The following is an 11784-nucleotide window of genomic DNA, read 5'->3' on the forward strand; positions in this document are numbered from 1 at the left end:
TTTTTTTCTTCACAGATGCTGCCAGACCTGCTGAGCTTTTCCAGCAACTTTGTTTTTGTTCCTGATTTGCAGCATCTGCAGTTCTTTCAGTTTTTATTTAGTTAAAAACTGGGATTACGTGAGATTATTATTTTTTGGCCTCTTTTGTCCCTTAAATTTTATTTTTTTCTACATGTTATTTTTCATTTAGGTATCAATGGGGAAAAGCTGTGTTTCTGTAAGGGGGCATGTTAAATTTCTGCCTTCTGTGGAATCACTATACCATTATTATTTGGTCTGGTAGCGAAATTGAACATCATGCAATGGTTGCAGAATTCCAAGTCCAACCCTTGAGTTATCAAGGGGTGGAATGGGTGCAGTGGCATCAAGCAGTTCCATGTCATAATAACAGAGCAGCAAAGCCAAAAACTGTTTGATCTCATTGATTGCAAAATAGCGACCAGGACACATACTGGTTCCAGAACCAAAAGGCATGAGATAGTATTTCAGCTTTCTACCATTTTTGTAGAATGTGGTCTTCTCTCTTCCATTTTCATCCACAAATCTGTCATATTTAAATTCCTGTATGGTAAAGAATGATACTTTGTTTTAGTGCATTCATTAAACTATCACATGATAAATAAGCTATTTGGAATAGTTTAAAATCACTTTTTGCTAAAACATTTTGGTAAATCTTTACTTTCTGTTTGACAACACTGCGGGCTGAATCTTGAAATAAATTGGCTAAGTGTTAGTTTTATTGAGTTTCATGGATAGTTTCGTTTTGCAAGGCTTAGCAAGTTTTCTTCTGCTATCATCCCAAACCATCTCATTAACTACCTACCATATCCCTATGGCGCTCCTTTCATCTGATACCACCTGATTCTTCCACTTGCTATATTAGAAGTGCTCCCCATTGTCAGGATATCCTGTGATATACCAATATTCCTGGTCTCGGTGCCATATTTAAAAGGCCATTGCACACCCAGTCAAGCACTGTCAGTTTGTAGCTGCCCCCTTGTTTGCAGACATTCACCCCTGGCATGGCTGAGAAGGGAGAATTGGCTTCCTTCTTTGTGGGTAGGGGCCAGGGAAGTCACGGTGGATAGGGTGGTGCAGGGGAGGGAATTCCAGTTCCCCAAGGACCAGCAGAGGAGTCACAACACCAGATCCTGCCACTCTGGTCTGAAGCTGCTACTCAGGTCAGTGGTATGGAGGAACAACCAACAGTGTGGGAAGGTGGCCAAGGGCATTTGCCAGACTGCAATACACAAGTGCATACGGAAAGTAATAATTGCCCTGTGCGGAAAGGCCAACGAATACATTAGCATCTTCTTGGCAGATGATTTCCAGGATTATTCCCACAGATACAAAGCACATTTCACTGCATACACCTGGCCATTAGGGCTTCCTGAAAACAGCCAATTGTGTTTGCAAATGAGAAGGAGTATTACTCTCTTAACATTCAAAATGTCTGTGACTAACAAAAAAGAATTATTCAGGAATGTGCTAGTTTTCCAGGCAGTTATCATGACATGTGCACCTTAAGGAGCTCCTAGCTGCAGCAGCTATTTGAGGTCCTTGATCATGTGTATTGTTGGATCCTGGATGACAAGGGTTATCCCATCAAAATGTAGCTTATTAAACCAGCACGTTTTCCCAAAGCTCCACATGGGAAGGTATCTTGTCAACAAGAGTAATCATAGAGCAAACGATTGGATTACTGAAATACCTGCTGCCTTCAACATATCAGCAGAGATTTACAATATACAGCACAGATGGTGTCCAGAATTGTTACTATCTGCTGTGCCATGCATAATGCAGCATTGCAAGGAGAAATGCAGATTGAGTACAGCAAGGAGCTGCTATTCCACACAGCTAGGGATAATGGAGAGGAATATGAAGAGAAGAAGAAAGATCTCATGGTGGCTATCCCAGATGCTGATGTCATGCCTGCCTGGCCTCTTAGGGACAACTTTGGCCATGAATATTGAAAGCCATGTTTGACAGTCATTCCCTTTGTTTGCCCACTGTTCACCTATGTCTGTCGGTCTCAATGCTCAATGATCTCACTACAGATATCTTCTCCTCTACAGACCAAGAAAATGGACCAATCTCAAATGGGATAATCCCAAGGATATAAACTTTACACCGACTTTAATATCATGAGCCATCTTCCCTGACATTGTCAAGGCCACAGTTGCACAAACAGCACATACTTTCCTGTGATCTTGGCCACTTGCTGAGTTATTAATGGAAGACCAGCAGATGCTACATGTGCAGCCATATCACATTACCTTGGGAATACAAACCACTCCATACATATTACCATCCAATAAAGATTGACTTCACCACATTATTGCCTCCACAAGTGAGATGTCCCTCTGTGTCCTTTATTCAAATACAACTGCCAAACATGAAGCACTGGCCTAGGGTAGGTGATGACCTAGTGGTATTACTGCTAGACTATCAATCCAGAGACCCAGGTAATGTTCTGGGGACCTGGGTTCAAAACCTGCCGTAGCAGATAGTGGAATTTGAATCTAATAATAATCTGGAATTAAGAGTCTAATAATGACCTTGAAACCATTGCCGTTTGTCAGGAATAAACCATCTGGTTCACTAATGTCCTTTAGGGAAGGAAACTGCCATCCTTACCTGGTCTGGCCTATATGTGACTCCAGACGTACAGCAATGTGGTTGACTCTTAACTGCCCTCTGGGCAATTAGGGATGGGCAATAAATGCTGGTCTAGCGAGCAATGCCCACATCCCATGAATGAATTTTAAAAAAAGACTGTGCACATCATATTACACCATGTGTCATTGCAAAAGAGAGATGAACTATTAATTTAAATGGCTTCTCTGAAGGAAGCAATAGATGCACAAAATGACTGCATTAGTCATGTGAACAAAAGATATGCCGGTATCTGTCTATTATAATGTATATGATTATTATCTATTTTAATAGCATTTATTTTGGATTTTGAACCAGTGGCATGCGGGTTGTCTATGTGTGAAGATTAATGATTATCTTGTAAATATTTTTGTAATCATGGTGATTTCTTTTATAACACAGTATAAAAGAAAGACTTCCCGGAGAGAACTAGACTTTTGTTTTTATTGGGTGGGTCTGGGAGTAAAACGTTGTGCATTAGATTGTGTATTTAGCAGGTTCTAGAATTGGTTTTGGCTAAAGGGAAATACCCAAAACTTGAAAAAAGCCATAGTTTGGACAGATCTGCAGAAGTCTTGACTGAAACTGTATGTGAAAAGTAGTTGTTCCTAAATTAATGATTTGTGATAGTTTAGAAGTATTAAGAAATACATTACTGCAGTGCACGGAGTTTACTTTTAAAGTTCCACATCAGAAGTGTTTGGTTAAAACTCTGAATGTATTATTTGAAGCTACCTCAAGTGTATAAAGATTCAATGAAGAGGCTATCAGATTCTCTAGACAGCGAATTGAAGCTGCAGATACAAAAGGAAGTTCTCTTTGGTGTGAGTACTGTAAAGGACTGCTGGGATTAAGGGGTTTGGATTTTACCATGTATTTCACAATCTTTACACTGGTATTATAAACAAATAGTTTAATTCATTCTACTTTTTCTTCATGTCTTTTGTGAACTATATTTCTGTTATATTGTTAAAATCACATTTACAGGATTACATGCTTATGTTTCAGTGAAATACCACTTTGTTAAAATCAAAAAAACTATAATTTAATAAACTAGATTTCAAACTGAGGTCTGACTTGTCCAAGAATAATATCAGCTGGGATCATAACATTATGTAGATGTGCATACAATAATGTCTCAGCAACCATGCCATCATTGTATCTTTAATACTTCTTAATTTTCTTTTGTGAGTACTGATGTCAGCAGCTGGTGAGGAGATAAGTTGCTGAAAACGATGCCTTGTGTTTGCATATGGGACACGAGTCCACTGCATGCACTTAAAATTTGCACTGTGATTTCATGCACTGGGGCTCCTAACATGTGTGTAGAAGTGGCTGTCACTTCCTATTCTACCATCAGGAGCTGGCCTCTTCAAGTCCACGCCCCACTGTGGAGGCACAAGATGGAGAGAGGCTTTTCCAAAGCTACTTGTGCACCTTTCGAAGTTGAAATGAAGATTCATTAAAATATATAACTAGTGTATGTTCTGGAAATATAATACACAGGAATCTTTAAATTATTCACATTAGAATTTAATGTGTGCAATGCTGATATTTTACCTACCAAGGGATCCTCATAAATTTCTGGATTGAAATGCAGTTGTTGAGGATATAAACCAATTTGATCTCCTTTTCGAACAGCCAGCTTTGTACCCCCATCCAGAGTTAGGACAAAATCCTCAGTAGCAACACGCAGCATTATTGATGCACTCGATAAGCGTAGACTTTCATTTATTAGACTACCTGTTCAATTTATTTCAGAAGATCATTTAGTAGAGATTCACAAAGAAAGACACAATACATACAATGCCAGAAACTGTTTCTTTAAAGAATTATTATCAAGAAGTTTTGGAACATGGATGCAAGTACACTCCAAGCCACACAGTATTCTGACTTGGAAATATATTGCTGTTCCTTCACTGTCGCTGGGTCAGAGTCGTGGAAGTCCCTCCCTCACAGCATTGTGGGTGAACCTATAGCAAATGGACTGCTGCAGTTCAAGGAAGGCAGCTTACCACTGCATTTTCAAGGACAATAGACTCTAGCCCAACTAGAAATACCGTTAGCCCTAATGCAAAGTAAAACAAATGCACAAAGTTTATTTCTGAAATCAACCACAATGGCAAAGAATGGTAGATAATGGACCATAAGGTATAAATGAAGGGTTCAACTCAAAGGGCAGAATCTAATGAAGCTCCTTGGAGTGAGGAAACAAGGTAGGTAGGGACACCTCAATGTGTGAGAGGTGAAATGTCAACTTCCCAATTACAGAATTAAAGTTTTGAAGTAAGTTGGCAGAGGATTAAAGATGGATTGTGTTTTCCAAATGCCAGCACCTATTTTTAATACATTGGCATGTTGTGCATATTCATTAAGACACATGTTGCCATTTAAGTCAACAGCAAATGAGAAATACATGCTTTCTGATTGATGAATGATTAAAGTTGATGTATTGCAGGTGAGGTAATTGTCCTGGCAAATTTGGTGTGAGTAGGAGTTGCTTTTCCTGTATGGTAAACATTGTTGGTCTGGGAAGAGGAGGCTGAGCTGCTACAATGAGCTTGGATTGTGGTTGTCCAGGGAGATCAGTGCATGGACTTCTGAGGGAGAGTGGCAGTTGCTCTGAATATCCACATGTGACAGGTTAGGAGGGTCTGACAGCAATTTAAGTTAACAGTACTCCTCTCAGACAAGCTGAATGATGTTGCTGGCTTTCAACCAGTGAATGCCATCTAAATATGGTGCCCTGGCATAGAAATCCATGCAGTAACAGCAGAGTCTGCAACTCCCTGCCTGAGACTCCATGCAGTTGGCTGGGCCTTCAGCTGGATGAAGCTAATTGGCTGGAAACTGTGTGATTGCATGTAGCTAGCTGTCCCATCTCCAATGTTCGGTCCCACCATCGGAAAATTCACTGCTGCAAGAAGCTACCATCCAATGGTTCTATTAGTATTGTGAACTATAACAAAGTCAAGGTGTATTATCAATGTCATGGAAGCACAAGATTGATTTGCTTCGTTAAGTGTCTTTTTTACTGATGACATTAAATTAGGTGCACAGTAATAGTGTAAATATAGAAGGTTGTATATGTACATTGATAGGTGAAGTAAGTGTTAGTGTTAGATGAAGTAAGTAACTGTAGTAGATGGAGTTCAGTATGGGAAAGCATGAGGCCATTCATTTCGGATTTAAGAAAGACGGGTTAGAAAGATTTGATGTTCAGATTCAAAAATCATTAACATTTAATCGACCGGTACTAAATATAAATAAAGACATTAATGGAATTTTGTCCTTTATCTCAAGAGGGCTAGAGTACAAAGTAATGATGTAGAGGTGCCAGTGTTGGACTCAGGTGGACAAAGTCAAAAATCACATGACACCAGGTTGTAGTCCAACAGGTTTATTTGAAATCACAAGCTTTCGGAGTCTTGCTCCTTCTTACAAGACTCCGAAAGCTTGTGTTTTCAAATAAACCTGTTGGTCTATAACCTGATGTCGTGTGATTTTTGACCTTGTACAAAGTAATGTTAGAGCTGTACAGAGTTCTGCTTATACCCTACGTAGAGTATACTGTTCGCTCTGGACACTGCACTGTCTGTTAACCATGAAGCAGATACAATGCTGGTTTACTAGATTATTGTCAGTATTAAAAAGATTAACTTCTGAGGATGAATTACATCAATTAGGCATGGAATATTGAAGATAAAGGAGTGATCTAAATGAGGTGTCTAAGATGATTAAAGGGTGCACAAGAAGAAAAATGTTTCCCTTGGGGAGATTACAGAGCAAGAGGAGTATATTCTTAAAATTAGCACCAGGCATTCTGAGGTGGTGTCATAAAGCACTTCCTCACACATAAATCTAGAACTTTCTTTCTCAAAAGGTTGTTGACTCTCAGTCAACTGAAAATTTCAGTCCTGAGTTTACAGTCCAGCTTTATTGAACCCTAGCAGATGGATGGAGTTACAGAACCTATCGGCCATCATAAGGTGAATGGTGCTGAATGACTTACTCTAGTTCCTAAGTTCTGAAAAGTTTGTTAAAATTGTGACTTATTACATTAATGAAAGAAGAATAAATAAAATCCACTGTCCAATGCCAGGCTGCTTGTATGGTCAGTGTTAACCACTAGTTGTGAATTAGTATTCAGATCATGTGGATCATTATTACATATATATGATTCAAATGATAAATGTTTTCATGTTCTTACCCATAGCTGTCATGCTATCTAATTGTTCTCTGGTGAAGATAATGGGATTATTAATGTCTCCAGGCTTCTGATTTGTCACACAAAGCAAGTTTTCAATTTCATTTTTCACTGCTTTCAGTGCTTCTTGAGACCTGTAGATTATGTAAAACCAAATAAACAATGTTGTAAATTGAATGTCACAGACAGTAAATATGACAGCTTTCCATCTAGATATGAAAAATAATAGCTCTACATGGATTTCTTGTTCCCAAAACTTAGTAGCCCAGAATTTACTGATAAAATAATGACTAATAAATAACTCATTATTATTAACGTGCAAATTGACCAGCAAATTATGGTGAGAAAGAGATACCGGCCGAATGGCAAATCTCCACAAATTGTTGGACGATTCACACTGCTCTATTATTAGTTTTGCAAAAATGGCATCTCAATGGTATTTTCATTATGGTGCTGCATCTGTACATTAATTGACAATTAACTCCAACACAGGAAGTAATTGTAGAAATTTACAACTTAAATAGCCTTCCTCTTAACAGTATGATAACGGTTAATTAAAAAAAACCAAAGAACTACAGATACTGGAAACCAGAAACAAAAATAGAAATTGCTGGAAAATCTCAGCAGATCTGTCCACATCTGTGGACAGAAGCAGAATTATCATTTCGAGGCCGGTGATCCTTCTTAAGAATTGACTGTAGAAAGGTCACTGGACCCGAAACAGTAACTTTGCTTTCTCTCCACAGATACTGCCAAATTTGCTGAGTTTCTTCAACAATTTCTGTTTTTGTTTCTGATAATGATAAATGTTTGCCAGTCTATCTCCTTGGCTCAGCAATTGACAATTAAAAGTGCAGATTCTCATTTTTCATGTAATGAGTGTGTTTTTTTTGGAGATTTAAAATATTAGAAACTATTTTTCTTACTATTCCTTTCTATCTCTTTTTAGCTCTCAACACAATCATTAATTTCCTGTCTTTATTTCTCTTTAAATACCAAAATCATCTACTCTAATTCATAATCCTTCTCAGTCTCTTGTTTGTTTATTTCTCAATCCTTAATAGTCAACAAAATACACTTCCTGAGAGAAATGCTTGAAAGTAAAATCTCTCAGTAGTCATAACTGTAACTCTTCAATGTAATTGATGAAAGCCTTTCTAGCTTGTCACTTTCACTGAAAATGCTTCTTCCACTGTGTACTCACCTTGCTGACAGTCAGGAAACAGGTTCTGTAAGGGACAGTAAGGACTCCAGGTGCTGGAAGCTAGAGTCAATAAATGTGGAGCTGGAAAAGCACAGCAGGTCACCTAGCTTCCGAGGCGCAGGGAAGTCAACGTTTCAGGCTGAAACCCTTTGTTAGGACTGGGGAGGGGGAGGGGAGCTCGGAAATAAATAGAGGGGGGTGGTAGGGCTGGGGGGAGGCTAGATGAGATGGATTATGCAGCACACTCTGTTTGGGGTATATGAAAGGCTAACCCAGACCAATCTGAGCAGTAGGACCTCACCTTCAGCAAGCATATCATCTGCTCCACCATGGCCCTGGTAATGGACAGGCTGCATTGTATCTTTGCTCCACATCAGTCAGGGGCTTGAGTGGCAGAGTCATCAGCCATGTCAGCAATGGCAGTCTCTGTCTCCAGTGATCATCCTTATAAAGCAGCTGCACACTACACGCAGCAGGACCATTAGAGTTCTCAAGAATGAAGGCATCATGGCAGCTTCCAAGGTGTTGGATGCTGACCTCTAAGAAGTGGAACAAGTGATCACAGATCACTTACACATTAATAAAATGGAACCCTTTTCTATTGATGAATTCAGCTGCATTATGCAAGAAAGGATGGCCTTCTCAGCGCGACGTCGCACCTCCACCATCAGCTACAATCCTGAATCCAGCTGTTCAGGCTGCTGCACTGTCTTGTCACAGGGAAATGAGAGGGAGCAATGTGATCTGGCACAAATTGCATTGGTCACCATCTTGATGCATTTGTGGATTGGTGATTGAGAGATCCGACACGGGTCCCCACTGGCTCCTTGGAAGGTGTCAGTTGCTTGAAATTTCAATGCAGCTCTCACCTTGATGGTCATAGGCTCCAATTCAGTAGTTAGCATAATTCTGTGGCAGTGTCGTGGGACGTTCTCAGCCTGCAGTAATACTGCACCTTGTTTATCCAAAGGAAACGGCATTGAGGACAGAGGATTCAGGATCCTTGTGCTTCCTACACATCCTGAGGGCCCTTCAGCTTCATCCTCTTCATGTGCATGTTGTTCTTGGTCTTGCATCTCCCCTCTTCCATTTCTTTGTGCCTTTGCATCATAGCAACAGCAACGATTACACTTACTGTGGCTGGAGACTTCAGTCACACTTGCAATGAACCTGTGTGGGGAGCAGAAGAAACAGACTGGTCCTTGTCAACAGAAGCAGTTGACGTTTGCATCATGTACAAATGATGGCTTTACATATTCCTCCCTACAGTGGGACATAGGCCATTTGGACATGGGTTGATTCATCATGGAACTTTGATTTTTGACATTATTTCAACAAGTGCATCAGCAGTCATGTGGCAAAGGGATCTCCCAACCTCACATCACCCATGGAAGGCATCTCTGCAGAGAAGAGCATCTGACATTAAGCTTAGAATTCAGGAGCAGAGGGAATTAGTTCTGTGCTCCCTTGGAGGTCTTGCATTAGCTGGGGGCATTGTGTCTGCAGGTGCCTGTTCTAACATCACTCGTGGTTACTTCTGCTTCATAGAAAAGTCTATTTTTGGTATGCAAGGATCAATGATATGGTCATGATTGCTTGTGACCAGAATTTGTACCCCATACAGTTGTATATGGCATGTATTTCATATGTACAATGATATGACTGTAAATGCTTTCAATCTGCACTGTGCAAGTGAATGATTGGTGCAACTGCCCCTTGAAAGACCTCCCATTTCTCAGAAGTGGAGCCCATGATTTGCATAATCAGGCTCAAAACTGACCCCTCATGTTGGATGTGGTTGCAATCATTCCCTATTCATAGGTTGCACTTATCACTGACAGATCATGAAAGGCAATACAGGTTGCGCTTGATACTGAGAGTATCATCTCCACACCCCACCGAACCTCTCAAACCCATTCTACCTAGACAGCCCATCTCTGCTGAAACCTCACATGTTTTCAACTATCACCTTGAATCATGACTCCAACCCTCTGAGCCCTGTCACTACAGTTTGGTGATGCCTACCATTGTGCTGCACACTTTACTGGTTGAGCACACAGCGGTGGTAACTGCCAATCACAACCCTCCCACAGTGTCCCACATCCTCTCTTGTGCCATCAGCTCTCCCATTACATATTGAATATTCCCCACCCCCACTGTCCTTGTCCCCTCACATCCCAGGCTGCTGCCCAATCCCCAAGTTTGACTTCTCCCACATCCCTACTGCAACAGTGTTCCTAGTTACCCACCCCTGACATTCATTCTGTTGACCTCTTGGACTGACTACGCTCAACCTCCCAACTGATTTGGAAGGATAGCCCTGAATAATGACTGACCAGACCCCTGACTGATTTCAGTGCCTTTTCCTGACTAACGATATACTAATCCCCAGTCTGGTTGCACTGGACCTGCAGGACTGACTGTGGCACAGTCCTGGACCAGAGTGTGATGGTTACCCTGACCCATTCGGCCTAAGTGGACTATACCCAATACCTTGGATTGATCAGGGACATTGTCCATGACTGTCTCAACAAGGACTGACAGCAGTCCTTCTTGACTTGATTCCCTTTCACTTGGAAACGTAGCCATTTGGTTGATTCACAAGTTGTGTATTTGCGAGGCTGTTGGCACATGCTGGTTTTAAAAGAGCAAGCTGTAATCTTCCAGAATTCCATAGACATTAGAATGCCTCCCAAGAACTGCAAGGTAAGAAATGCAGCCTCTCTATTTAAGAAAGAAGCAAGAGAGGATACAGGATACTTTAGGCCAGTTCACCCAACATCAGTACTAGGCAAAATTATAAAATCTATTGTAAGAACATAATAATGTTGCATTTAGAAATCATAAAACATTTGATAATGAGAAATGCAAAAGATTACTCATGGAATTAGAGTAGATATAAACATGTATTAAGAATTGGTTAATGGACAGAAAATCTTCTTGAACAGTGACTTGGGATTGAGGATGTTATTGGTCCTGAGGTGACTGAATTGTCTAATACTCACTCAGTAAGGTCTCCGACACCTGGGCAAGGAATACTGCTAAAGTAGGGGTCTGGATGCTCCTGCTATGCTTGTACTTGGCCTCCATCTGGGCCAGTCACAGATGTGTGAAACAGTTGGCTCCTTCATAGATGGACTTGGGCTAGAGAACCTTTGGGGACATTATATTTTATTTCACATGTTTTGAGGATGTCCTTGAAATGTTTTCTCTGCCCTCCTGGTAATCACTTGTGACAGAGCTCAGAGTAGAGAGCTCATTTTGGAAGTCTCAACTATAGAGCTTAGATGGTGAAGGCATGTGTGATGTGGTTGAAGGCATGAATGCTGAGGACTGAATCTTGGTAAAGAGGATCTCCAAAGTGCCTCTTTCAATATACACTCACTACCACTTTATCCTTGATGAGACCCATTCCATTCTTAGCTGTCAGTGGGATCGGTCCTTTAGTGCCGGGTGGGTCAGTGGAATCGGTCCTTTAGTGTTGGGTGGGTCAGTGGGGTAGGTCCTTTAGTGCCGGATGGATCAGTGGGATCGGTCCTTTAGTGCCGGGTGGGTCAGTGGAGTAGATCCTTTAGTGCCGGGTGGTTCAGTGGAGTATGTCCTTTAGTGCCAGGTGGATCAGTGGGATTGGTCCTTTACTGCCGGGTGGGTCAGTGGAGCAGGTCCTTTACTGCCGGGTGGGTCAGTGGGGTAGGTCCTTTAGTGCCGGGTGGGTCAG

General features: G+C 41.0%; 1 protein-coding gene across 1 annotated transcript in view; it reads right to left on the reverse strand.

The window, feature by feature from the left end:
• Positions 1–162: 162 nt before the first annotated feature.
• LOC109931928 (cytochrome P450 7A1) overlaps positions 163–11784 on the reverse strand; it is a 33334-nt gene continuing 21712 nt past the window's right edge. Inside the window, exons 4-6 of the mRNA XM_048595992.1 lie at positions 6866–6996; positions 4220–4398; positions 163–561 (exon numbers count right to left, since the gene is read on the reverse strand). Coding sequence (XP_048451949.1) covers positions 268–561; positions 4220–4398; positions 6866–6996 — 604 coding nt within the window. The 3' untranslated portion in view covers positions 163–267. The remainder of the gene's footprint in view (positions 562–4219; positions 4399–6865; positions 6997–11784) is intronic.

Source organism: Rhincodon typus, chromosome 4 (assembly GCF_021869965.1).
Source record: "Rhincodon typus isolate 14 chromosome 4, sRhiTyp1.1, whole genome shotgun sequence".
Classification (NCBI taxonomy): Eukaryota; Metazoa; Chordata; class Chondrichthyes; order Orectolobiformes; family Rhincodontidae; genus Rhincodon; species Rhincodon typus.